Below are 27915 nucleotides of genomic sequence, written 5' to 3'. Positions count from 1 at the left end.
TCAGCTGAGGCTAGGAACTCGGGTAAGGCAACGGCCCGAGCCGCCGAGCGGGCCCCGAACAGGAGTGTATTCAGACGACAGGGAGATAGTGTCCGTGTTGGTTCAGGTGTAACACTACTTTTGGTGAACTCCTATGCCAACGGAGCGCACAGGATGACAGATCAGACTGCTGAAAAGATCAACGAGATGAGTTTAGGTCAGTATATCTTATAGTTTCTCGAAGTTATTACATCAAAACCGATTATATTTCCTCGCCTCGCCACATGTGTTAAAATGTGTTAGCTTGAACGGGGAACATTCTGTATTTATGTGGTTTTACTTTTATTCTCTTCACCACTGATCGGCTCGTTAGCCGCTTGTGCGATCGGTCACGTCTCTGATTACTTTTCCTTTTCATTTATCCTCTTCACCAAAAGATCGGCCCCCTAGCCTCTCGGGCGGTCGGTCACATCTGTCACGCACTGTTGGCAAATACTGGGCATGCATTGGCTCCTGAATGTACCTGAACCTGCTACAGTGTTGGTCAAGTCTTGTCGTGAAAGAGCTCACACTCGGTGCCGTCACAACACTCTCTGGTAGATTGTTCCAAGAGTTTACAACCCTCACTCTCAAAAAGTTTGCCCTCACAATTTTCTGGACTTGCGGCTTCTTCAATCTTGAGCTGTGACCCCTTGTGGGGCGAGCTTCCGCCAGCTCCAAGTAAGGACACTCGACTGAGTAGTGCCCCCTGAGATGCTTATACACCTCAACTAGGTCACCCCTTGCCCGTCTGTAATATAAGCTAGGCAAGTTCAGGCTCTCCAATCTCTCAGTGTAGCTGAGGTGCCGAAGTGTAGGCACCAGTCTGGTGGCCCTCCTTTGAACATTTTCAACCAACTGACAGTCCCTAGTATATCTCGGGGACCAGACGGGGTGACAGTACTCCAGATGGGGAAGCACTTCACTCTTGAAGATCGTTACGAGGGACGGACCGTCTACATATCTGAACGACCTTCTTATGAGACCCAATAATTTATTTGCCTGGTTTACCTTCTTGCAATGGCCCGAGAACTTCAGCTCATTGTCAACATACACACCTAGGTCCTTCTCACATTCAGTCTCAACTAGTGCAGTTTCTTCATCCCATTGGGACATATGATACGCCTCCTTACCATTGGTACGCCCCAGGTGCATCCTCTTACACTTCGTGACATTTAATCTCAGCAGCCATTCCTTCGACCATTCCTGGAGCCCACAGAAGTCCTTCTGCAGCTCTTCACAGTCAGCTTGGTTCTTAATTTCCCGAAATAACTTAGTGTCATCTGCAAACATTTGTGTGGAGGAGTGTACAATGTCAGGCATGTCATTTATGAAACAAACAAACAACAGCGGGCCCAATACACTGCCCTGTGGTACCCCACTTGTGACAGGTATGGATGACGATTTCATGCCATTAATCGCCACACACTGCTTGCGGTCATGTAGAAAATCTTCTATCCATGCTAGGATATTTCCCTGAATTCCGTACCCTTCCAGTTTGATTTTCAGCCTTGGCAAAATTTAGGTAAATATTGTGGGTATTACCACCCCGTTCCAGAATATAGGTCCAAGTATCCAATACCTTGAGCAATTGTGTTAAGCAGGAGCGCCCCAACATAAAACCATGTTGGCAATCCTTTACAAGACTGTTTAGTATTAGATGTTCCATTGCGGCATCTCTGATAATACTCTCAAGTACTTTACATATTATGCTGGTCAGGCTCACCGGTCTATAGTTGTTTGTGGAGTGCCGATCGCCCTTCTTGAAGATAGGACTCACATAAGCCACTTTCCATTCACTGGGGACCATTTGTTCATCCAGGCATTTACAAAACAGGATCTTCAGGGGCTCTGCAAGCTCGTTGCACAACTCTCTTAGCACTCTAGGATGCACCATGTCTGGGCTGGGACTCTTATGGACCTTTAGCCTGGACAGTTTATTTCTAATACCCTCTTCTGTGAACACAATGTGGGTCAGTGCTGTGTCGAACCGTCTGTCCTCAAACGCAGGAAGGTTAGTTGCGTCCTCTCTTGTGAACACCGAGGAAAAGAAGCTGTTCAATGCCTCAGCTTTATCCTGGTCAGAATCTTGTAACTACCATCCACAAGCCTCAGGTCTGATACTCCTACTCGCGTTTTCAATTTGGACTTTGCATAGCGGTAAACGCCTTTGGGTTTCACTTGACCTCGCTTGCAACCAGCCTTTGGAACTCCTTTTCAGCCCTTCTACACTCTATCTTTGCTTGGTTTCTGGCTCTTACATACATCCTCCTGTCTTGCTCATCGTTTGACCCAACCCAAGTCTTGAATTTCTGGGTTTTCTTAATTTTGTCGACCGCCGCATGGTTCATGTGTAGGGATCCCCTCGTATTCCTAGAAGCACTGGGTTTGGTCTTGCGTATATATTTATCTATCATAAATCGTCATAATTTCTTCATTACTGAATTTTGTAGTTTCGTTCAGTGTAGGCAATGGTTATTTGTCAGGTAAAGGACCTTTATTTACTTCCTTTATTTGTCCGGCATTCTTTCTGATTTAGGTAAAATTTAGGTTCGGACATTCCTCTATTTGGATATACAATGTAACCTAACCTAATGTAACCTAACCATCCTAACCGAGTCGCAGAACATAGGAACTATGTCTAACCTAATGGGGGGGGGGGGGCTTCCAATAGTTAAATTCTTAAGATTATCCGGATGACCGAAACTAAAATAATACCTTAAAATTTTTGGTTAATTTTCACTTTTTGCCATTAAATGAAATCGAGGTTGAAACTTATATTTTTCCAATGATTTTTTTTATATATTATGAGTGAACTAGACCTTCATTTCTGGCAAAAATCAATAATTTCTAAGATAAGCCCCCTGTCCGACCCATCTTAGAATCTAGGGATTTGCTAGAAAAAAAAAATCAAGGTAAAATGTGTTTAAAACACACAAACTATCAGAAAAACAGTTTGAATCTAACCTAACTAATGAAATCTAACCTAACCTAACCTGGGGGCTCCACAGTCGTTTGATGTTCTGGGTGGGTGTGTACCACCACATACACACATACATAATAAAATGTTAGATGTCTTGCTTATACGTAATGAAAGCCAGAAATGCCATTGAAGAAAAGTATCATAGAATTCTCAAAATTACTGAATGCAGCTATAAAATTCCCGAAGTTAGTTTAGTGACAACAAGTGAAATACAGTAATACTAAATTGTGTAAACCATTGGAAAAACACAGTAGTGTACTGTCCAATTCGTGAGCCTTATTGGTTGAAAATACAAATTTACCGTAAATTTACCGTGGGGAAAATTGCTCATTGTGTCAGTGATTATTGCTTTTAATTTATTTAAAGTGTGTGGATTTGTAGCATACACTATACAGTATTCCTAAAGGATTTGCCATGGTGTGACTGAGTGAAAACCGTTACACACCACATGACCCATGTGATAAATCACGTGATGCCTGAATAACTCTCAGGATCATGTTACATCCTTCTGTAACATTAGGCTATATTTACGCAAAGCATTAGGTCCCCAACAGATACTGTATAGTTTTTAGTGTATGGGAATTTTTTACAGTAGGTTTGTTGAATAAAAAAAAAAAATCCCCTGTATTACCCCAACAATAATACTATTATGTTTACTTAAGTCCTTCTACAGAGTTAAAATGGCTATAAACCAATTATTAAACTACTACTGTGCTCGTTTGCGTGGTAGGCGGTGTCTAGACAGTGACTTGCAGTTCAGTACAATAATGGTGGGATGGGTTCCGTGCTCTCCACCTTGGCTGGACCATGAATTTCTGGCCTAACTGTGCTTGACTGATTTATATACTGGTACAGTATCATTTATCAGTTGTTCATGTAAAAACTAAAACACACACCTGAGCCACCCATCTTAAAGGGTAAAAAACAAATTAAATGGTTTCCGAGACATTCATACCTCAAAATCCTTCCACATTTGGAGGTATTAGACACTAACAATACAGTCAACCCTCGCTTTACGCGGTCCCACATTCCGCGTTTCCGTGTTTACGCGGTACCCTGCCGAAACAGGAATGCTCACATTCCGCGGTGCGTGTACCCCTTTACGCGGAGAGCGGCTGGCGAGCCGCGCCATTTTTGGATCCAAACCTCCCGCCCTCTCCCGCCATCCGTCATGTTGTGTAAGCGGCGCGAGCATGGTGCGCACAAGGTAGTCCAGTCATCAAAACATTACCGAGTTCTTCACCCGCCACCCACCACAGAAGGCCCAAGTCAGTGATAGTGATAATTATAGTGAGGATATGGACTTATATGAACTTTGAGGGGTTTGACAAAGAGGCCCTGCAAGCTTCTGTGGTGGATAGTGATACAATTGATACAAGTGATACAGGTGAGGGCCAATAATCTGCCCTCTGCCTCAGAACCAACCGCCCATCCCCGTGTGCCCAGCCATCTTTCCTACTAATGTAAGTGTTAAAAAACCTAATATTATTGATATTTCTCTTAATTATTAATTGTGTGTGCATACCATCATAAAGTTAAGATAATATTATTACTACAACATAGTTGTGTGTCGTCAAAAAGTGGAGTTTGGGGGTCGGCCCGGTCACTATTTCAATTAATCCCATATGTTATGTTGTTCACTTTACGCGTTTCTCACTTTCTGCGGTACCCTGTGGGTTGAATTAACCGCGTAAAGTGAGGGTTCACTGTATACAGTGGTCCCTCGATTAGCGAACTGTCCAATTAACGAAATTTCGGTTAACAAATTAGCTCCCATAAGGATTTTCAGTTTGATTAACGAACAAAACTTCAATTAACGAAATCCTTACGAAAAACGTGCTTTGTTGTGCACATCAGCCGGCCAGTCTGCCAATACAGTAATTGGTTTTATGTTTACATTCGTTTCCAGTGGAGTAAATATCAAGAAAGTTGGTCTCTTGAATATTTTCGCATTTTTTATATTAAAATTATTGGTCATTTTGAAATTTAGTTAACATATTGATAATATAGACAGTACAGGGAACAGTTTTTGTGCGCCCATCAGCTGATTGAATCACCCACCAATGCTTCTCAGCTGAACTTTATTTACAGTGGAGTGAACATCGAGTTTGTTGGTCTCTTGAATATTTTTGCATTTTTACATTAAAATTATTGGTCATTCTGAAATTTAGTTAACATATTAATAATATACAGTGCAGAAATTATGAAACATGAAGAAGGCATTAGAACCAATGCACTCTGTAAAGAATACGGCATGTCATTATCGACTACCTCTACAATCAGGTGTTAGATATGTAAACAAAGCTGCTGGGAATACGACATACACACCTCAATGCAAGTTAAATACAGTACAGTCTCTCCTCGACTTAAGACATATTCGACTTACGACAACCCGGACATACGACTGCCATGGTCGTATAAAATATTTTTCAAATTACGTATTTTCGAATCCCGACGTTAGTGATCGCACTGTGTACTGAAAATTTTTTAGTTTGTAATTCCTTTTAAAGTGGCTGGCAAGCGTAAAAGTGAGAGTTCCCGTGGTGCTGAGAAGAAAAAGAGAGACCCATTTTAGAATTTCTATGTATTTTCGCCTTTTCGACTTACGACCTGGTCGTTGGAATGGAACCCCATCGTAAGTCGAGGAGAGACTGTATTCTATTGTTTTTTATTTATTGTTGTACAGTATACTGTGCAGTACAGTACTGTATTTAGTTTCTATTTAATGTTTTGTTAATTCCATTACATTACGAGTATACAGTACCTTGTCTATACAGTTGACCCTCGTTAATTCGGACTAATAGGGGGGAAGGGTGTCCGTTTTAGCCGATTGTCCGAATTAACCGATTTAGGGGTTAATATTGCATAATATTGCATTATATTTAAAAGAAAATGCAGTGAGTTTGTCCTTAGCCTTGCATATGTCCGGAACTGTTTGCTTTTTAACACCATACTCGTCACAAACTCTAGCCACCGAAGCACCAGCCTCTAACTTCCTTATAAGCTCCAGTTTCTGGTTCACAGAAAGGGTCACATACTTCTCTTTGGCATATTAGAGGTACTCCCCCTTGAAGACAAGATGTAAAATACAAGGCTGAAAGATGCCTATTCACTGAAATATCAACGAAAATAGCAGGGCAACACAACACTGATACTCGAATATGGCGCTAAGTCAACAATGACTGGCAGTCTGGCGCGCACGCGCCATCTATCGGACAATCCCAGAACCAGAAATTTGATACGGACAGTCCCTCGCTTAGTTCAGATTTCGTCCGAATTATCCGAAATCCGGATTAAAGGGGTCCGAATTAACGAGGGTTGACTGTACTTTTTCTGTGAGTTGGAACCAATTACCCAATATCCCATTGAAATAATAGATTCAGTTAATGAAATTTTGGTTAACGAACGACTGTGGAACCAATTGTGTTCGTTAAACGAGGGACCACTGTATATATTTTAGAAGTATGCTATTAATTTACAATGATATCAAATGTTTAATAAAATTATGGGAATTGGGCGATTTGATTTATAAATGTTCCCTTCTGGTTAATTTATGTCAGTGTTGCACTTCCATAATTTTATATCTCATTTTAATACAAAACCTTCTGGATCAGGAACATAAAAACTGTGTCAACTTTCATTACAGGAGAAATTTACACATCTGACAAGTTGGGGTCAGACGACACTGGTGATGGAACTCCAGATAAGCCATACAAGACTGCTCTTCAGGCAATGCGGAAAGCTGGTAAAGAGCCATTCCCAACAATATATGTGGATGGCAAGGAAGAAGGCCAGGTAAGGAGTGCTTTACTGTACTAGTTTCTTGGTATTGGAGTTTTTCCCCCATATTGATAATGTGTAAAGTACAGTAGTGTGCAGTAATTGAGTGCGACTGTCATTTGGGGAAGACTGCTTATTAAACATACAAGTGCATCCAAAAAACCTGCACTGTAAAATACAGTACACACATTGGTATTGGATTGAATTGGATGTTGAACCATATGCTATAATCGTTAAGACTAGAAATCTATTTGTTATACCCGTACCTGTAGTTGGAAAACAATAGGTTTGCCGATAGATTTTTCAAGACCAGTGTTTGTTGGATGGTATTTTCTTCTAGGGAGTAAATGTGGTGTCAGGCAGCACTGAAGCTGACCTAACCCAATGTCTACAAGCATTAGATGAACATTTAAGCCAGTCAAGCTACATTATTGGCCACGTACCCACCCAGGCTGATGCTGTGGTACATGTCTGTACGAGTGGATTATCACCTTCTCAAAATGGCCCCGTTTCACCTTTGTATCCACATTTGGTGAGATGGTGGAGGCATATTCAAAGTTTTGGCTCTGATTCAAAGGATTTCCCACAAACAGATCTTGGTATTCTTAGTCAGTTCAACCTACCTGATGCCAGACTACCACAGGTAAATATGAGAATACAGTATTTATATTAATCTGCAAGTAGATTAGCTTTCATTGCAGGTATATATATATATATATATATATATATATATATATATATATATATATATATATATATATATATATATATATATATATATATATATATATATATATATATATATATATATATATATATATATCCGTTAGTCGGAACAATCGGTGCAGAGCACTTCCGGGAACGAGAGATTTCCAGGTAACGACGACTCTCAAAGTCGGAAAAAATCCCTCATCCTTGGAATTTTCTGGGTAATGGATAAATGTTCTTGGAAATTCCAGAAATTTGGCCATTGTATCATCTATCAAACCCAGAAAAACATCCCCCATCCCTGGGTACCGGAAAAATTTTCTCGGAATTTCTGGGAAATGCGCCTGATTTTCATCTCTCAAACCCTGAAAAAAATTCCCCCATCCCCTGAATTTTCTGGGTATCGGGAAAATGTTCTCAGAATTTTCTGGAAAATGTGTGCCTCGGAAAATTGTTTCCAAAGCTGGAATTTTCTGGAAAATTGTGGCTTTGAGGGCGATTTTCTGAGAAAATTAAAATTCGGGCTATTGAAGAGTTTCGGGTTTGAGGGATTCCGGCTAACGGAGATATTACTTATACTGTACTGTACATGTACTGTATATATGAGGCAGACAGAGAGTTACATTGATATGTTGAATTATAGAATTTGGTTGTCTAAAGAATGCAGTTCTTTAACTTTTTCCTGTATGATTAACTGTAATTGGTTGTTTACATATTTCTTGATAAAGCCAATTGTACCTTGTTTTTATTTTGATTGGTGTATAGACATTCTCAGAAGAATTTAAATTTGGCAATATTTGCTGTTCCATGATGCAGTGTTGTACTCAAGGCAGGTTAAGGTTATGTACTGTGCTGTTCTCTCACGCTGGGCAAGTAGTTTTAAGATCAACTGGGTTAGGACCAGCTTGAGTAAAAGTAATGTTTTTTTTGTGTGTATGCTTGTACAGGGGTACAGCTTTTCGCAAAGAGCTTTGCATATATTTTCTTGAAACGTGAGAGATTGATCTAGGTAATGCTTGATAAGAGTCTTCTAATTTTTTTTTGCATCTGGTGTTTACTGTGGCTGCAGAGGCTGCCACCTGGGATTTTTAAGTGCTATGCTTAAGGTTTTGGTTAAAGTTATTTTTCTCCCATAGCTAGGATAAATATCTGTTGATGTTATTGAATTTAGCATACAGTATATGAAGTTTTAAATACTCTTGAACAACTTGCTAAATAATAATTAAGTTTCACACATACTGATTTTGGAATCTGGCTTGTGATTAAAAAAATTCAAAATACATTGGAAAACCTTATTAGGTTGTGGATTTTCATGACACTGTACTTATGCTTGTCCAGATGCCTGAGGAGATGGTAATTTGGCTATTGGATAACTAGAATTGCAAGCATTCTGTAATCTTTTTTAAGATTAAATTACTCTACTATGCAGTGAAACTTAGTACAGTAGTACTGTATGCTGTACTGTTTATACTGTACAGGCATCCCCCGCGCTATGGAACCGCGGGTTGCGGAATTTCGCTCTTATGGAATTTGTAAATTATGACCAATAATTTCACGATACGGCCCGTAAATCCGCCCTTACGGAAATTGGAATTGGGGTAAATTTTAACAATTAAAAAAAATCACTATATAAATTTTATTTATTTTTTAGATTATAATTTGTTTGGTGTGGATTTCTTGGTGTTTGCTATAGCCAAGCATGGCGTCGCCACACGGAGTCACTCCATTGTTTACATCCAGTGTGTGTGTGCATGTTTCTCGCCCCAGCAGTTGGATTTAACTTTTACAAACATACAGTAAGTACTGTGCATTACCCTTATTCATGATGACTGGAAAGAGGCTATCAAGTGGAAGTGACCGCAGTAGTGCAAAAAGAAACCGCAAAGGCATTACATTGGATATTAAACTTGATGTTTTAAGAAGGTATATCATAAATGATTTGATGTACTGTATTGTATGTGCTTATAAATGTTTATTTTCATTCATAAAAGTGCTTGAATTACTTTTTTGGGACCAAAAAAAATTCCTTAGGAACGCATCTCCAGTTTTATAATGGAAGTCAATGGGAAAATAGGTTTCGCATTACGGAATTTTGTGATACGGTCAATTTTCCAGGGACGCAACCCTTCCGTAACGCGGGGATGCCTGTACTATACATTAAACACATGATTAAATTTTGTTTTGAACAATTATGAAATAGTTTGTGATACTACCTATTTCTTGAACCCAGACTTCTCGGATATACTGTACAATACTTTAATATACTCACAGTTGGGTTAAAGACCCAGGTAAACTCAATTAGTGGTTGGAATTAATCTGTTGAATAGTTGCTGGTCCATATACCCTTTGTTGCCATATAGTGGGATTTTAAACAATGTTCTGTAAGTGCGGTATGCACACAGGGTATGTGGTTCGACTTAAGAACGTCCATAGAAACGGAACTCATACGTAGGGACTGACTGTACTTTATGGCATATAAGATGCACCCCCCATTTCAGCAGAGAATAGTAGTATTTAGGGAAAAACTTTTGTGTGTAGCCACAGTTTTCTTAAAATAATATTTACACTTCCAGCAAATGTGAGGAGTAAATGAAAAACCAATAAATAGTAAAGAAAACGACAAATATATTCCATTTGGCTGTTGGACAACAAAATTTGTCAATATTTCCACTACGCAGGGGAGACAGCTCAGAACAGCTGAGATCCCTCATACCACCCCCCCCCCCTTTAACACGCAGAGAAAGTTTATTCCTTTTTATGTTTTTGACCGTATGATTATTATTATTTATATTTTTTTGCACAATCTGTATGTAAGATTGAGTAGGCCTGCAACAGTAAAAAAAAAAATTGAAAATTCTGTGCCAAGCATTCATAAACCATACCACTTAGCTTTCCTATGTTAATTAGCAATTGTGCTACTACAAACAACATTTGTATACAATCTAAATGAAAAAATGCAGCTAAAACCATTAAGGAAATGCTAAATGAAAGTTTTTCAGATAGGATAGTTTTTACCAAAATTGTCCTTTAAACCAGTTATCATATGATTAGGCTACAAGTTATCAGTGATCCCCTTGTAATCAACTGTTTCAATAAGATAAAAATAAAAACACAACTGCCATAGACACTGGCTGCTTGGCCATAACAACGCCGGTTAGTAGGGGCCCACACACTCCACTCCCTCCACCCCGCTAACTTGTGTGCAAAGAAATATTTATTCCCTTTATGGGTTTGGCCTTATGGTAATTACTGTATTTTTTTAACTCTTTTTCTTTTGGGAGGGCATAATATGTCTATGCATATAACAGAGTAAAAAAAAATTTACCGGTATGCAGTATATCTACCCAAAATTATGAATTGAAAATAAACATAATGCCTCACAGCTTGGACTGGTGGCTATAGTGACGAGTCTAACTTGGCAACAATGTTGCCAGTGATATTAACAGATGCAAATGTGAAAAGAAAATTTTCAGTAAATCTTCATTTGTATCAGGTCTTTGTAGATTTAAAGTTAAATGTTGCAGGTATGATTAATAGCTAGTAACACTTGTAAGAGTTCGGAAATGGTAACTGCTGAAGAGTTGTGTTTAAATAAGCAATAAAACTTTTAATTTTGGAGTTGGGCATCATAGAATTTAGCATACGGGAGACTGCAACTTCACATATAGGATGCAGGCTAATTTTTTAGCCATTTCTCTTGCTTCTTTTTTTCCAAAAGAAAAAAATTGTGTCTTATATGCCATAGAATACGGTATATTCTGTGTGGGAGATGGAGTGCATCAGAGAGTAGTTGGCGGTTTAGCAACACATCATGGCTCGCCGGACTACTGTACTGTATAACTCACCGCAGACATTTAAATCACACAAGTGTTACAGCACCAAAAAATGAAATACTGTGTTAGAAAACCTTATTCAGTTCTTTTACAATGGAGGGTTTGTATGTAAAGAGAGTGAAAAAAAAACTCCAAAATTACATCTGGGTGTGTAGCTGGGAGAGAAGGAGGGAGGGAGTGATGTCTGGTTTGAGAGGGCAATTCACCTGTGCTTGTCAGCCCGCAACAACAGTATGCAACTTCACCATAATTCCCATACATTATTATTTAGGTTCAAGTGGTGTCAGGTTAATAAAAAATTATCATAAAATAATCAAATTTTCCAAGAAAAAACCCACACTCAACCTTAGATGAGGTATTGCATCATATAGTGGCAGCACAAACAGCCAATTGCCCACACTGTCCCTTACTATGTGGCCATGCTTACCACAACATCTGTCTTCAGCACTTATAAATAATATTGTAGTGCATTATGCAGCTGCAAATACCCTGGTTTATTTATTAACAATTGTCTTATTTACAAGTACCGGTAACCAAATCAAGCCATGATGTATCACTTAAAGGTAACAATTACAGTAATGTTGTTAGGACTTTATCTCCATATCAAGTACTATACAGTACAGTAAGTTATAATGACCCTATTGTAAGCTGATTTGCTGAAGGCTCATTCTAGAAACACATCCAGAGCTTTCAAGAGTATTACTGTACATGTTGGAATTCATTGACCCCTAATTACATTAATTCTTATGGGGGAAATTTCCTCATTATAAAACATTTCACTTTGTCGCATTTTTCTGGAACACATCCCCAATATATACTGAAGATCCCCTGTATACTGTATGTTAATAATAAAGCTAATGGGGTAATTTAGGTAATCCAGAGGGAAGTACATACAGTACAGTACTGTACTGTATGAGGTAAGTGGAAGGAAGTGGTGATTTTTTCATGAAGAATTTTCTTTGAAATATACAGTACTGTTCATTGTTATCTTTGAATATACCTGTAATGTTGAATTTTCCAATAAAGATTTAGAGAACCACTAGTGATAATTGATTTTTATTAATTTTTTTTTATTTATTGTGTTTTTCTTGTTACAGACATACGAAGTAATTGCAAAAAGCCAGTTGAAGAAACTCACAAAACTTTGGAAAGATGTAAGTTAAATTTAATTATTAAATGTCCGATTGCAACAAGAGTACGTACAGTACAGGTAGTTCTGCTATAACGCGATAATTGTGTTCTTGTAAAATATCGTGTTATAGAAAATCGCGTAATAGAAATAACAGGGCTTATGGAGAAAATAGGGTTAGGTGCAAATTACTCGAAATCGAAAAAATTTAGTATTTAGCCTAACACAAAGGATAGCACAGTCTAAATAAATGTTACATTCATATCTAATAATGAAATCATACAGTAAATTTAACACTTTACCTCGAAAAAATATGAATGTAACTTGATGGGGGAGAAGGGTGATTTTGAGGTTGATAACATTGAGCTTCTCTTCAAGTGTTATATCCTTTCTTTTACGATAATCACCGGGAATTCTATCATCAGAGCGCTTTTTGGAGATATTCTTCTTTACCATATTCACAGTTAATACCACAAAATTGGAGAAATAGTAAGCAAAAATCGCGTTATAGCAAACAAGCGTTCGCGTTATACAAATATTGTTCCGAATTCATAAATCGCGTTAGAGCAAATTCGCGTTATAGCAGAACTCCCTGTATGTCCATTTAAATCAGTATGTTAACTGAAGATTTACCCAAAGTATTGTATTTGTTTCCATTAAAAAAGATTTCTTAAATACAGTGGTCCGTCGGTTAACGAACAATTCGATTAACAAAATTTTGGTTAACGAATTAGCTCCCGCAAGGATTTTCAGTTCAATTAACGAACAAAACTTCGATTAACGAAATCCTTACGACAAACACATTTTGTTGTGCGCATCAGCTGATCGGCCAGTCTGCCAATACAGTAATTGGTTTTATGTTTACATTCGTTTCCAGTGGAGTAAATATCAAGAAAGTTGGTCTCTTGAAAATTTCTGCATTTTTTATATTAAAATTATTGGTCATTCTGAAATTTAGTTAACATATTGATAATATATACAGTACAGGGAACAGTTTTTGTGTGCCAATCAGCTGATTGAATCACCAAACAACGCTTCTTAGTTTAACTTTGTTTACAGTGGAATGAACATTCAGTTTGTTGGTCTCTTGAATATTTTTGCATTTTTCCCTTAAAATTATTGGTCATTCTGAAATTTATTTAACATATTGATAATATACAATGCAGAAACTATTATGAAACACAAAGAAGGCATTAGAACCAATGCACTCTGTAAAGAATATGGCATGTCATCATCGACTACCTCTACAATCAGGTGTTTGATATGTAAACAAAGCTGCCGGGAATATGACATACACACCCCAAAGTAAGTTAAAATACAGTACTGTATTCTATTGTTTTTTATTTATTATTGTACAGTATACTGTACAGTATAGTACTATATTTAGCTTATATTTAATGTTTTGTTAATTCTATTACTGGTATACTGTACAGTACTTTGTATGCATACCCCCTGTACTTTTTCTGTGAGTTGCAACCAATTACCCAATATCCCATTGAAATCATAGATTCGGTTAATAAAATTTTTAGTAACGAACGACTTTGTGGAACGAATTGCGTTTGTTAACCGAGGGACCACTGTGTATGATAATAATATAGTATGAAGGTCACTGATATTGTGCCTTGGAGACAGTCATGGTGGCATGTGGTGTTTGACATGGTGATTGAATACAGTATTTGTCTTAGGTTTAAAGTTGAAATTTTTTCTTGTTATATTTAGATCACCAAATGATTGGCTAATACTAGGATTGTATCTGCTATATGTGTATCAATAAATTATCTCTTCATGCTGTGCTGCTGTGTACGGTACAGTACAGTACAGTACATTATATTACAGTATGACCCCTTTTATCCAAAATGATTGGGACCATAGATGTTTTGGATAACTGAATTTTTTCAAAGGTGTGTTAATTTATAAGTATGTAATTTGACAAATAGTTGCTTAAGGCAGAGTAAAAAAATCACTTGAAATGTATATACCGTACTTAAGTAAGAGGAAAAAAGTATATGCCTTAAAACACATTCATGTAGTAAACGTAAAATGTAGTCTCAAACATAGTACAGTATTGAAAATAAAATAAAATTTAATTACATAATTCATTAAGGAATGAAAACAATAGACACATGGTCAACAAACTTCATTAGTATCAAAACTTCATACTGTATAAGCTTCACAACAGTTGGCTTTCAAAGTTTCTGCAATCAAGTTTTGTTTGCTTTGGACTAAATATTTCTAGTCCAGCAACACCAAATAATCTCTCACAGACACCAGATGCAGGCAGTGGTGCATTCAGTCCTATGAATAATTCCATGGTATGTGCACACATGAGCAAATTGTTCTTGGTTATCAAAAACTATTCACCAATTAAAGTACAGTATTCTGTTTGATATACTGGTACCATAAATAAGCACCGTACGGTAAAAATAAAAAATATTTTAAGTTTTCACCAATGTGTTCACATGTAATGGTTTTTATGTATGAATGTTAGATGTAACACAGTACTGTAGTGTAATTAAAGGAGAGGAACTAGAAAATAACATTCATACAGTACTGTACTGTACATTACATTAAAAACAAATCTTCTTCTGCCACTCTTATTGGTGGTAATAATGTAACTACAATTACCATCATCCATAATAGTTGTAGAAGAACACTTTGGAACAGCCATTAGAATGTACTTACTGTATATAGAAGTTATCAGGAAGCAAACAATGAATGTGAGCAGCACAGTCAGGAACAAGTATGTAGCTTAAAAACAACACCAAGCCTGAGCTGTTGCTGACTAGTGTTTCCACATATAAATACAGCACCACTTGTGGATGGTGAGTGAATCATTGGATAATTGATTAAGGGTAATAGTCAGTGGTTTTTAGAATTTCAGTAAGCAATGTGTTCCTGTAAAAGAGCTCCAAAGTGATGCCACAGCTGGAAGGGAAACTAGACCAAGTTTTAATTTAGAAACCATGAATTTTGTGCCCCTGTGCATTACAGCTGGCTGCCAGGCCAACCACCATGGGCCACCACTGTCCTCAAATATTTACAGTACTGTCAGGTTTCCTACAACAATGTATTGTGCAGGAATGTAAGGGTGTACTGTAGGTCCAATAAAAATATATTTTTTTAATGCAAGCATCACCCAATCTAGGAGTGCAAAAAACGTGAAGCACGTTTGAAAAAAGAAAAAGAAGATGAGGAAAAGCGAGCCAAGGTGCTAGAAGAAGCCAAGAAAGTGACAATATCAGAGGATCCAAGTTTACCCACTGCTGCCTGCATTAAGATCAAAGATAGTAAAGACTACCGTACCAAAAGAGTTAAAATTCATGGATGGGTGCACAGACTACGAAGACAAGGTGAGTCATAGTATTTATGAGTATCTTGCTGCTCCTTCTACCCTAAATTATTTATTCTTGCCCATATCAAATGCAGTCTCCTGCCCAGTAATATGCCTTGTCTGCATAAATTCTTTCATTTAATTTTCATTACACATCTTCAGATATTTTTCAACACTCACTCACTGATCCTGAGCTTTTTGTAGCATCTTCTGCTTATCTATCTGGTTTGGGATTACAGTACAGTATAAGAAAGCACTTCACAAGGACTGTTAGTCAGAAAAGGCAGAATTGAAACCACTTTTCAGGTGGAACCCATCTGTGGTCAGGTGGTTAGGACACTTTCCCACCTCCCAGGGTTTCATGGCTTTGTTGGCTGTGAACTGAATTAAAGGTGGTGGATTTGCCTTGAATGGGATGATTTAGCCATTGCCTTTGGCATGGAGTGTACTGGTTGCTCAGGCACAGGCACTATAAGATCTTGTTTCTAGAGAAAAGCTGTTGCACTAATTCTGACTCGTTTGGGCTGAAGGATGTAATGGAGGCAAGAATGAATCTTATACCTATTTAAATTAATCCAGTGCAAGTATCAACCTTGATTCCATAATCGGAGGTTTATATTTTGAGAAGCTATCTGGTCACAGGCTCTCCCGGTAAGAGAGAATTAATTAAGGATTAGGCGCGCTCAAATTTAAGATGATAAAGCAATTTGCATCCAGCAGAGCCGTGAACTCTTCTAGGCTTCTTATATGCAGATTTGGTGTTCAAGCTGTTCGGTTGATTTTTTACTCCTGTGGGTGCACAAACTTCAGAAATTTACTTCTGTTTTATTATGAAACTATTAGCAATAAGAAGAACACTTTGAAGATAAATTTGAGGGATCATATCAGTATTGTTTTTTCTTCTGTATATTGTACAGTATTATAAGGTGACTTGTAATACTTTCATCTATATTAGCACCTCATTTAATTGTTCTTCACATAAGTGCTATGGTATCATTCTACAGTACCTGTACAGTATATAATTTCACATATATATTATCAGTACATATTTTTGTTAATTTTTGTTTTTAGTGTATAACATGACTTATTACTTTCAGGCAAAAATATGATGTTTATTGTTCTTCGTGATGGGACCGGCTACCTACAAACAGTTTTAACTGACAAGTTATGTCAAACATATGAAGCTGCAATCCTCAACACAGAGAGTAGTGTCACATTATATGGCATCCTTCAGGAAGTTCCAGAAGGAAAAGAGGTCAGTATGTAGATAATTTTATAATAACAGGTAATTTGATTATAGGGGGTCCCCGATTTATGAACGCCCGCCGTTACGAATGTGGTTAAACTTTAAATTTACAGTACGTACAGTATTTTATTTACCCGATAACATATTTTTTACTTGCATTTTCTGTATTTTTTCATTCTATTTATTCTTTTCTCTTAAATTACCGGTAAGTGAATTTAGATGTATATAAGGACTTAGGCTATGATATACGTAGTGGGATTTTAAACATTGTTCTGTAAGTACAGTATGCTTGTTTGGACTTAAGAACATCTTCGGGACTGGAACCCGTTCGTAATCCAGGGACCCCCTGTACTAGATATGCAAAGGATCATTGTATTGCACACGCATCATAACCCGAATGAACAGGGTTAGTTGCCAGAGAGAATTTAGCATCTCATCTGTGGTCTTGCATAACTGTTAATCATCATTTTTCACCCAAAGTTATCGCCCCAATTCTACAAAATGATTTTCGAGGTCATACATCACTCTAATATTTGCTTTGACACTGTTTACAGCTTACTTTCGATTTAATGGAATCCGATGTAACGAACTCTGGATTTGGCAGAAGGAGTTTTTCCTTTTATTTTTCACTCGATTTAGTGAACTAATTTGCTAAATTGAGATTAATTCTGTTAATATGCTCACACCTATGGAGACACCTTAGACACAAGATATGTACATAGAACATTAGAAAAAATTTTCATGGTTTACCTTAAACTAGGGGTTTGGTGATTATTTTCAAACTTTTTTCCAATTGATAGCTGCACTTTTTTTACTTTCTTCCCCACACCACTTCCTTTCTGAAACTTCTGAGAGACTTTTGGCATGATATCTAAGCACAGTAATTAGTTGACAGAAGTAGCAGTGAGCAACATACGCAGTGGCGGCAGTACACAGACTGAGCGGATGTAAACGAACCCCACGTGCCAGGTGGTGGAATTTAACGGAATCACGCTCAAAATAGTGAACTAGTTCGCTAAATCGAGCGAAAATAATGGAAATTCGATTAAACTGAAAGGGGTGGCTCGAATTAGTTCGTTAAATCAAGAAAATACTGTACTGTACTTTATTTAGTATACAGTGCAGGAATAGTTATTTATTTATTTTTATTTTTTAAATCTTAATTCTGGCTTAGGAATTGCATTACAGTAGTTTACTTAACCACCACTGAAAATAAAAATAAATGATAATGGAAGAAATTTGTTCTTACCTGTAATTTTTTTATGGTTGTTTTTTCCAGGCACCTGGAGGACATGAACTACAGGTGGATTACTGGCAACTTATTGGAGAATCGCCAGCAGGTGGTGCAGAGGCAGAGATAAACCAACTGTCTAACCCTGATGTACAGTTGGATAAGCGCCATCTGATGATCAGGGGTGAAAATTGCTCTAAGGTATGTTTTTGAGATTAGTGATGATGTTTCTACTGTATCTGCAGTGCTAGTTGCTGTGGTCAATCTGTGTACAGTAGTTAGAAATGTTGTATGGTTTTTGATAGATAAATATTTGCCTTTTCCTTAAAAGTTGTTATACTTTTTTATATTTTGAGGGACCTACTGTATATGTGTCACTTGTGTCATGGTTTTTGTAGCAGTGCACTGGCAGCTTATTATTTCTATATCAAAACTCTTAGAATTGGAAGACCTCCCCTGATTGATCTACCCATTCCAAGGGGTTTGAGATGTTACACTAGTTCACTTAATTTCATTCAACTGCTTCTACCCAATAAACCAGTGTTGAAGAAGGGTTTAAAACTCGTGGAATAGTGGTTGCTCTAAAAGCGCTTTAAGATTACTGGGCTCTTGTCCTGAGATAGCTAAATCTCATTCCAAACCATTTATTGGTAAATTTGAATCAAATAATTCAGTCTCTTCACAGTTTAACTTACTACAGTACTGTACTTAGAATTGTCCACACTGCTCATGTTGTCTTACTCCTTTGGGATTGGAGCTGTCTAAAGGGCTAAACATTACTCTGCTCTTTGTTATTCATTGATGATTATAGTTCTGCTAACACAGTCCTTTATCTTTTACAGAATGGGTGGTGTTATTAATAACTGATTAGTTGTGCAGGTTTGCCTGACTCAATGATGCTTGATGATTCACCCGTGAGCAGGGTCCAGTAGAGACAGTGCTGAACTTTTCAGTTGTTTTTAAAAAGGTCTTTTGGTCTCTCAGATTTATCTGAATTTCATTAATCTTAATTGTAGGAATACATTATTGAGTTCTCCACATACTATTCCTGGGTAAATATTACTTTCTTTTTTATTTGGAGATTGTTATTCTCCCTTTGTATTGTTGAGGGAAAATTAAGGGATTTTTATCACAAGTGTTGAATGGGAAAATTGAGCGAGCATAACAGTTGCCCATGACCTATCAGTAACGGGATTTACTTTAAATTTTCCTACAACAGGAGATGTAATTTAGCTTGGGTTGTCAACTGCTCTGCACTCAAGACTGATTAATTATTTATGCATGAATATTCACTGGATACCGTACCTAGTTATCTACTAGGAAAATGAAAATTCTTTTGTGATGCATATGACTGAAAAGTTGGCTCTTGCATTTTAAGGTTTATGGAAGATTTGCCTCTTTTACTTTTTAAAGGTTTAGGTTTTTCTTGGATTGGGTTTATCAATGTCCTCCTCTCTCCTGGATCCTGCAAATTATTTCCCAACTGAGATATTTCTGTTGGATTACTACACTAGTGGCTCCATTGGAGTATTTTTATGTAACAGGATTAAAATCATGATTGCAATATCTCGTAAAATCTTAGTATATTTATGCATTAAATGACTGGGAAATACTTATGTTACAAAAAGATAGCTAACACTTTCAGTTGTTGATATGCTGTGCTGGTATGATTAAAGAGAAAATAAAATTTTGATGACATCAGTTTCTCAAGAAAAACTGAATGTACTGGTATTACAAGTATTATCTCATTATTTGGAGTGTGTGTTTTATAAATCATAAAAAGAAAATAGTAAATATGTGACTGTTATGTGGAGCTCTTATTTTTTCCTTAGGTTCTACGATTACGTTCCATTTTAATGAAGGCCTTTGTGGACCACTACAGTGATAGAGGATATGAGTGGATGTCACCTCCTACAATGGTTCAAACACAGTGTGAAGGAGGTTCAACCCTCTTTGATTTTAACTTCTTTGGAGAAAAGGCATATCTCACACAGTCCAGCCAGCTTTACCTTGAAACGTGCCTTCCAAGGTAATATTTGTTTTCTGCTAATTCTATTATCTATTACTATACAGTCAACCCTCGCTTTACGCGGTCCCACATTCCGCGTTTACGCGGTACCCTGCCGAAACCGGAATGCTCACATTCCGCGGTGCGTGTACCCCTTTGTGCGGAGAGCGGCACGAGCAGGGTGCGCACAAGGTCGCCCAGTCATCAAAACATTACCGAGTTCTTCACCCGCCACCCACCACAGCTGGCCCAAGTCAATGATAGTGATAATTATAGTGAGGATATGGACTTGTATGGACTTTGAGGGGTTTGACAAAGAGGCCCTGCAAGCCTCTGTGGTGGATAGTGATACAATTGATACAAGTGATACAGGTGAGGGCCAATAATCTGCCCTCTGCCTCGGAACCAACCCCCCCCCCATCCCCGTGTGCCCAGCCATCTTTTCTACTAATGTAAGTGTTAAAAAACCTAATATTATTGATATTTCTCTTAATTATTAATTGTTTGTGCATGCCATCATAAAATTAAGTTATTTTTACTACAACGTAGGTATTGTGTCTGAAAAAGTGGAGTTTGGGGGTCGGCCCGGTCTCTATTTCAATTAATCCCATATGTTATGTTGTTCACTTTAAGCGGGCCGCCGTGGGTTGAATTAACCGTGTAAAGTGAGGGTTCACTGTATTGTGCACACTTTGTTAAGCATCCATCATGAGGCTTTGTTTTATGTCTCTATATCTTATCAAAGTTATTAAATAGTGTCGGACCTCCAACTATTTTTAAAGCTGAAAACTGAATAATTTAATGCCGTTTCTTTTGTGCTTTCTTTTTCTCATTTGTTTTCCCTCTCGATTCTTATGTTCAGATCTAAAGGTCAATTTGGATGGTCTCTAACAGGATGTATAATGTTAAGAGAGCTGCTTGGGTAAGAGATTTCAGGATAGATCCATAATATTTTCTTGATTAACATATTCCTAGATGGATTTCCACATGTGTTTTACGTACAGTGACCTTAAGTAAATAGTGGTTACAGCACTATAATAGAGCCACACCCATTTTATATCCCTTATATGTTAAATACAATAGAATCCCAGTTATCTGGCACCTATGGGGATTAAGAGGTGCTGGATAGAGAGATTTTCCAGTTAGTTGAACCTTACTATTAGGATCCTCCAATAAATCCTAGTGCACAGTGCTACAGGCTGACTGCACAAATTCGTTTTCAGATCATTTTTCTGCAAATCTGTGTATTTTCATAAGTGTTCCCCAGTTACCATGTTTTTTTGATTGTCTGCTTATTTTAGAAAAAATAAAAAAAATTTAAATTTAATTTCACATGAAACTGATGGGATTTGCAGAAAACTGACTTCATTAACTCTATATAAAATATAATATAAAACTACTGTACTGTATAAAATTCGAAAAATTAAGTGTGTGTGCGTGTGTGCGTGTGCGTGCGTGCATGCATGCGTGCGTGCACTGCCGACTTGCCAGCCCAGCCGCCTCATATATTGTTACATGTAATGAAACTATAAAAGTTGTGGAATAATCATTATAATATTCTCATGTGGCTTAGAAACAAAGAAAATATAATGTAAAACTATAAAATAAGTAAAATGACAAGATTTGGCGTGTGTGTATGGAGGCGGTGAGCTATAATTGTGTGGCCGCACTCTTTCCTGATGTGACGTCATGGCATACACACAGCACAGTGTGGCAGCCTCACATCTGTGAGTCAGCTGGTGACCTCTTGGCTTAAGATGGGTCATGTCACCCAGAGTAAGGTTCTAGTGTAAAGGAGCCAATATTTTTACATAAAATATGTGCATTTGTATTTTATAATATGCTATGTATCAATTTTATTGTTTATCATAGCATTAAATAAGGCAGCTCATCCCTGTTGCACATGGTATTCAAACTTATGATTCTAGCTTTTGGAGGAATTTTTATAATTACATATTTCATTTTGATGCCAGTTCTCCAGACTCCGGATAACCGTGATTCTACTGTACTGTATTTCTCTTTAAGATTTGTTATATAGAACGAATAATATGTATCTTGCATGCATAAAGTGAGGAAGAACTTGTACCTTATATTGCTGTCAGTCACTATTGTTATTGGCATTATTATTAATAAATATTGACCAAATGTATTCAAGCTTTTTTAATTTAAGTCATAATTTATTAATTTTATTTGGTTTTCAACAGCTTTGGTGATGTATTTTGTATTGAGCAGTCTTATAGAGCAGAACAGTCACGAACTCGTCGTCATCTAGCTTCCTACACTCATATTGAAGCTGAATGTGCCTTCATCACATTTGATGAACTTTTGGATCGTATTGAAGATTTGGTTAGTTTTTACCTTTATTAAAGTTATAAACTTTTGAAATTTCTCATAATATTTTCATTCAGTCATGGGTATAATTTTTGAAGCGGCAGATACAGCACATGCTTTTTTATAGTTATTGAGCTGCTTATTATACTGTACTCTTTGTGCTTTGAAACCCATGGAACTTAGGAATAAAGGTCAAAGAATGAAATTTATGAACAGACAAAGATGAAAACTTTATTTCCCCCCCTTCCAATAAATGGAAAAAATGACAGCTCAGCTTTGTTAGTAGTTTAGTTATTGGTACAGTACTTAGAATTAAAATGTCTGGGTGATTGACTGGTTTGGATTTATCAAGATGGCGGTCTGGGTACACACATGTTTGAGATGTACTCGTATTTCTTAAGTGAGTTTTGGGAATTGAGAAATATTTGAGAGAAAAAGGTAGTCTTTATAGTAGTTTTATGTTTTAAAAATTATTTGGTAATGGAGAAGTTTGGATGAGTATTTTGAGGACTTAAACAGCAAGAAAATTTATTACTGATACCATATTTGTATAAGAAAGGATGTACTGTATACTGGTCCAATCCATATTTATAAATCAATTTTATAAAATTAAATGAAGTAGAATCTTTTAAATTAAATTCAAGGTACCAGTATAAAATATTAATATAAATCATTCCCAGGTATGTGATGTGGCTGATAGAGTTTTAAAACATCCTGTGGGTGGTCAGATTCTGAAGGAGTTACACCCAGAGTTTGTGCCACCTACCAGACCATTCCTTAGGATGCCATATTCTGATGCCATCAAGTACCTAAAGGAGCATAACATCACAAAGGAGGATGGTTCCAACTATGAGTATGGTGAGGTGGGTATAATGATGCTGGTTAGATTTACAGTTTTCAATATGTTTTTGCTCATTCATGATGACTGAAAGACGAGTAGGCCAATCACTCTGGTGATGTTAACAGCTTGTTCACCAGCTTCAAAACACTTAATTTGAACTACAGGGTTTTGGTAAGATTTTACTCACTGTAAACATGCGAGATCATGTGAAAGTGGCAGTGATGTGTAAACTTACACTGGGGACGGGATGCAGGGGAGGAAATATGTAATTGTTCTGCTTTAAAGCTAGCCAAAGTAGTTCACAACTGTTGTGTGTGTGTTTTGTCTTGCTGTATCTCTCTAATTCATCAACAATGTATAACAAGGTATATTTGTAATGTCCAAAAGTAATTTGTATTCCATAACTGTAAATATACTGTACCTGCATTATTTTGACAGGATATTCCAGAGATGCCAGAACGAAAGATGACTGATCAGATTGGGAGGCCAATTTTGCTCAATAGGTTCCCTGCTGGCATCAAAGCCTTCTACATGTCCAGATGTGAAGACGACAAATCCCTTACTGAGTCGGTGAGTCCTAAGGCCTTCAGGGAAAAAATTTTTGGTTATTAAACACTATTTATCAGTGCCTTTATGTTTTGTACTGCAGTGAGTATTGAATTATTAATCTGTGGCCTCATGATTTAAAGTTACGCAATTTTAGTGAATTGAATATATTATATCTGCCATACAAATTCTACTTCTTTTAGTGTTAACATTTGCATATTCATATGCACAACTAACTTGGTTAACTTGAGATACCTGTATAATTTATTAGGGCACTGTAATTATACAACCTAATCCAGGGTGCTTTACCACAGAAATGCCATTTTGTTCATAACCTAAACCATTTCTCCTGGCTCTTAATAAATTACGTACTGTATACTTATTTATAATGTCTTATTTTCAACAAGGTCTTTCTCTAGTAATTTTCAGTTTTTTATTTTACCAATTAAATTTTTATATTCAGGAAATACTTGATATCCACAAGGCTTATGTGCCTGAAGAACAGCAATAGTAACAAAAAATAAGATCCATTCTGGGTCTTGAATGTCTGCCAGTATCCAATTAAATTCTACAATTATAAACCCACATCACCTAATTGTAAGGAGGACTTTGAGATTCCAGATTATTTGAGTCAAAGATTTTCCATGAAATTTTGGCTATATTAAGCAGTGCAGCCATCAGTCAAATGTTAGTGTCCATATTAAAGTGACCAAGGGGCTAAGAATTTGATTCATGGGTTAAATCTTGTTTGTAACAGGTGAGGAGCTGTTCTGTAAGAGTTGATCAGAATCTTAATACCTGTGCAGTCGTGATAAAGAGAATACATCTTTTTTCAGTCATTAGACCTTGTTGTTTCTATTGGTCTCTTTATAGATACAGTAAATACATGGAAAATCTTGCTCATGCGTCATCATCACAAAAGGACTTATTTTTAATTTCATTTTTTATTGTTAGGTTGATTTGCTGATGCCTAATGTGGGAGAAATTGTAGGAGGATCTATGAGGATGTATGACCATGCAGAGTTAGTGGAAGCCTACCATGCCAGTGACTTGGACCCTAAGCCTTACTATTGGTATACTGATCAGGTAAATATGAGCAAATGTTCTTAAACTATTACCAGAAATTAGTTAGGTTAAAATTTTTATGCTTATTTTTTTAAGATCTTGTTCATCTTTCTTTATTATTTAACATTTTATTCTTTCCTCCAGTGTGCTTTTGATATGCACAAAATATTTTTAATACTGGAAAGAGCAAAGTAATGATATCGGTGTAATGTCACAATGAATGGCAAAGTACTGGACAGTGTGATTGAATTCAAGTATTTGGAAGCATTGTTCAGTTAGGATGGAAATGTAAAAACTTTTAACTTAACAGTAAAGTAATATTGTACAAGGAAACAAGATGAGCAGAAGTCTTAGGATTGTAACAAAGGGAAGTATGTTAGTATGGAGTGAGCAATAAGTCTGTAATGAGTTGTGCTTGTTACAATGCTTACCTATTGATGTAAGACTCCAAATTTTTTGAATAGTGATAACTTAAGACATAATAGAGGTGGACAGTCAGTGGAACATTGTAGGATTTCAGAGACTTTAGAGAAATGGATGAGTGTGTTTTCACTTGGTATGGGTATATGGAGTGCATGATGGGTTGGAGATTGGCAAGAAAAAATTAAAAAAATTCAGTTAGATTTGAAAGTGGGAGGATTATTTGGGTCCTTTTATACTCTTAATCAATTTCTGGTTTAATTGGCAAATATGTTTTGGATCGCCTTATTCTCCATTGAACATTTGGTCTGATTTATAGGAAGGCATTGTTTGATCGTTGCTTATAAGATTTTTCTTATCCAAATTTTACGCTACAGTTCGATACATTTATATTATACGACTGTTAAAAGTCTTGGTGAGTGATATATTTGTATATGAGAGTTGGTGCTAGAGAAGTGGAGAGGATTGCTGAATAAATATGGAGTGCCAGGAATTAATGGAAACTAAGAGAGATTTGTTTAAGTGTTTCTTGAGGGAAGATTGATAGTGGGGAATATGTAACTAAAAAAATCCTTTTTTGTACATGGAGGTAGGGTAAGGGGTGGAGGATTGTTTGTCTGTGATTTTGGAAAGATGAAAGAAATGTAGTAATTTAATAAGGATGTACTTATTGTACTAAGATGAGCTGAGAACAGTGTCTGAACAGTATGGATGATGAACACTTCTCATACTCTTCTTGCTGTTTGGTTGTCACTTAACCAGAAGTTAGTGCAGTAAGTTATTATCCACTAACATTTTCCCTCTTAGTTATGCATGTAGTTAACACATTAATTTACTCCTGTTTGTCTTCATTATATTGATGATTATTTCTTCACCAGCGCCTATATGGTACCTGTCCCCATGGGGGTTATGGTTTGGGACTGGAGCGTTTCCTGTGCTGGATTGCTAATCGTTACCACATTCGTGAAGCAACACTTTACCCAAGATTTGTTGGACGTTGTACACCGTAAGAGTAAAAATCCTGAACACAGGTGGCTTAGAAAATTTTCATGCTCGGTAGAAATAAACTTTTATGATATGTTAATTTTCACTAAAATTGGAATGTCACAAATGATAAAACATTTTATTCATTTTGATTAAGTCATTATATTAGAGTATATTCATTACTTTCAACCGTTTCACAATTGATTTTAATGTCGCGTTATATGGTAATGGTTAGTTGTCGTTTCTGTACAATTGTTTAGCAAAAGAATAATCTTGTGCTAATAATTTATTTATTTATTACATAATTGGGAGGATCCAGAGGACCAACTGCTGGAGAGGGAGGACAATATTCCCATTAGCATTAAATTCAACTTTTTTTTTTATGAATAATAAGTGATTGTGTTCTACAGTTTCACATATAATGCAGACATACTTTTTGTATTTACAGTACAAATAATGTATGAAAGTAAATAGCCATTTGAATAGAACATTGCTCCCCCTCCCCACCCAGTCAGCCATTGTTTGTTAGACTTACTTTTTAGCACAGTGACAAAACTCGTTGGATCATTAAAAATTAATATTTATCTGTCAAATTTGATTTCCATGGTTAGATACAGTATTGCTAAAATAGACAAATACAAAAATAACCCATTGTTTTTATAAATACTCCCAACATCTCATGAAATCAATATAATATTTTTTGTTATATATACCTGTAATTACTGGGTGTTGTAACAGAAGATTTAACCCGATTTTCTGTTTGGAACATTTAGTGTCTTTACAATTATACTTATTGTAAAAAAAAATTTTTTTGCATTAAATGACATTATGTATCCCATATCTTACGAAAAAATCTAGAGCTACTTTATTTTAAAACTTCGCTGGTAATCTAAGATTAATTGATCAAATATTAGCAATTTGTTGTACAGGTATCCTTCATTTAATGATCGTTCACGTCACGATTTTTAAGTTTAGTATTTTACAGTTTAGCTGTCTTCGACTCACTTGGAAATATTTGGGAGGGAAGTCGGAAAAATTGGGATTCTGTGCCCCAAATGCACATCATTACAGTACAGTGGTCCCTCGGTTAACGAACACAATTCGTTCCAGAAGGTCGTTCGTTAACCGAAACCATTGTTTCAATGGGATTTTGGGTAATTGGTTCCAGCTCACCGAAAATTACATACAAAGTAAAAAAAAAAGCAGTAAAGTACACTTATTTTGAGATGTATGTAGAAGGCTCCTGGTTGATGATGATGAGAATTAGAAGTGGGGGTGGAGAAGGGAGAAGAGAAGGAAGTGGGGATGGATGAGAAATCACCCCATGCAATTTTAAGTTCACTTGGTGTAATTCAAGATTATTTTCTTTAAATCAACACTGCACTGCACTATATATTGTCAATATGTTAAATAAATTTCAGAATGACCAATAATTGTACTTTAAAAATGTAAAAATACTCT

General features: G+C 36.6%; 1 protein-coding gene across 2 annotated transcripts; it reads left to right on the top strand.

Annotated features, from left to right (window-relative positions):
• Nucleotides 1-27101, top strand: LOC121853703 (asparagine--tRNA ligase, cytoplasmic-like). Of its 2 annotated transcripts, XM_042348039.1 has the most exons (13): nt 1-196; nt 6648-6796; nt 7122-7424; nt 12420-12476; nt 15597-15801; nt 16880-17037; nt 18308-18460; nt 20092-20288; nt 22472-22613; nt 23279-23461; nt 23878-24009; nt 24940-25071; nt 26349-27101. In XM_042348039.1, exons 1-13 carry the CDS (start codon nt 154-156, stop codon nt 26478-26480), a joined length of 1986 nt encoding a protein of 661 aa, XP_042203973.1. In that variant the 5' UTR covers nt 1-153; the 3' UTR covers nt 26481-27101. The 2 variants fall into 2 exon arrangements, with proteins under 2 accessions (XP_042203973.1, XP_042203974.1); XM_042348040.1 differs by lacking the exon at nt 7122-7424 and having other exon boundaries at nt 2-196.
• Nucleotides 27102-27915: the final 814 nt, after the last annotated feature.

This window comes from Homarus americanus, unplaced genomic scaffold (genome assembly GCF_018991925.1).
Source record: "Homarus americanus isolate GMGI-L3 unplaced genomic scaffold, GMGI_Hamer_2.0 scaffold13041, whole genome shotgun sequence".
NCBI classification, from domain to species: Eukaryota; Metazoa; Arthropoda; class Malacostraca; order Decapoda; family Nephropidae; genus Homarus; species Homarus americanus.
Note: the sequence above shows the minus strand (reverse complement) of the source record. Positions and strands in the feature narration are given on the sequence as shown.

What these genes read in the sequence shown, in the direction of transcription:
- LOC121853703 (XM_042348039.1), top strand. Translation starts at nt 154, where the DNA reads ATGACAGATCAGACTGCTGAAAAGATCAACGAGATGAGTTTAG. An exon ending in GATCAACGAGATGAGTTTAG is followed by an intron (nt 197 to 6,647) that starts GTCAGTATATCT and finishes CTTTCATTACAG; the next exon opens with GAGAAATTTACACATCTGAC. An exon ending in CTGATGCCAGACTACCACAG is followed by an intron (nt 7,425 to 12,419) that starts GTAAATATGAGA and finishes TTCTTGTTACAG; the next exon opens with ACATACGAAGTAATTGCAAA.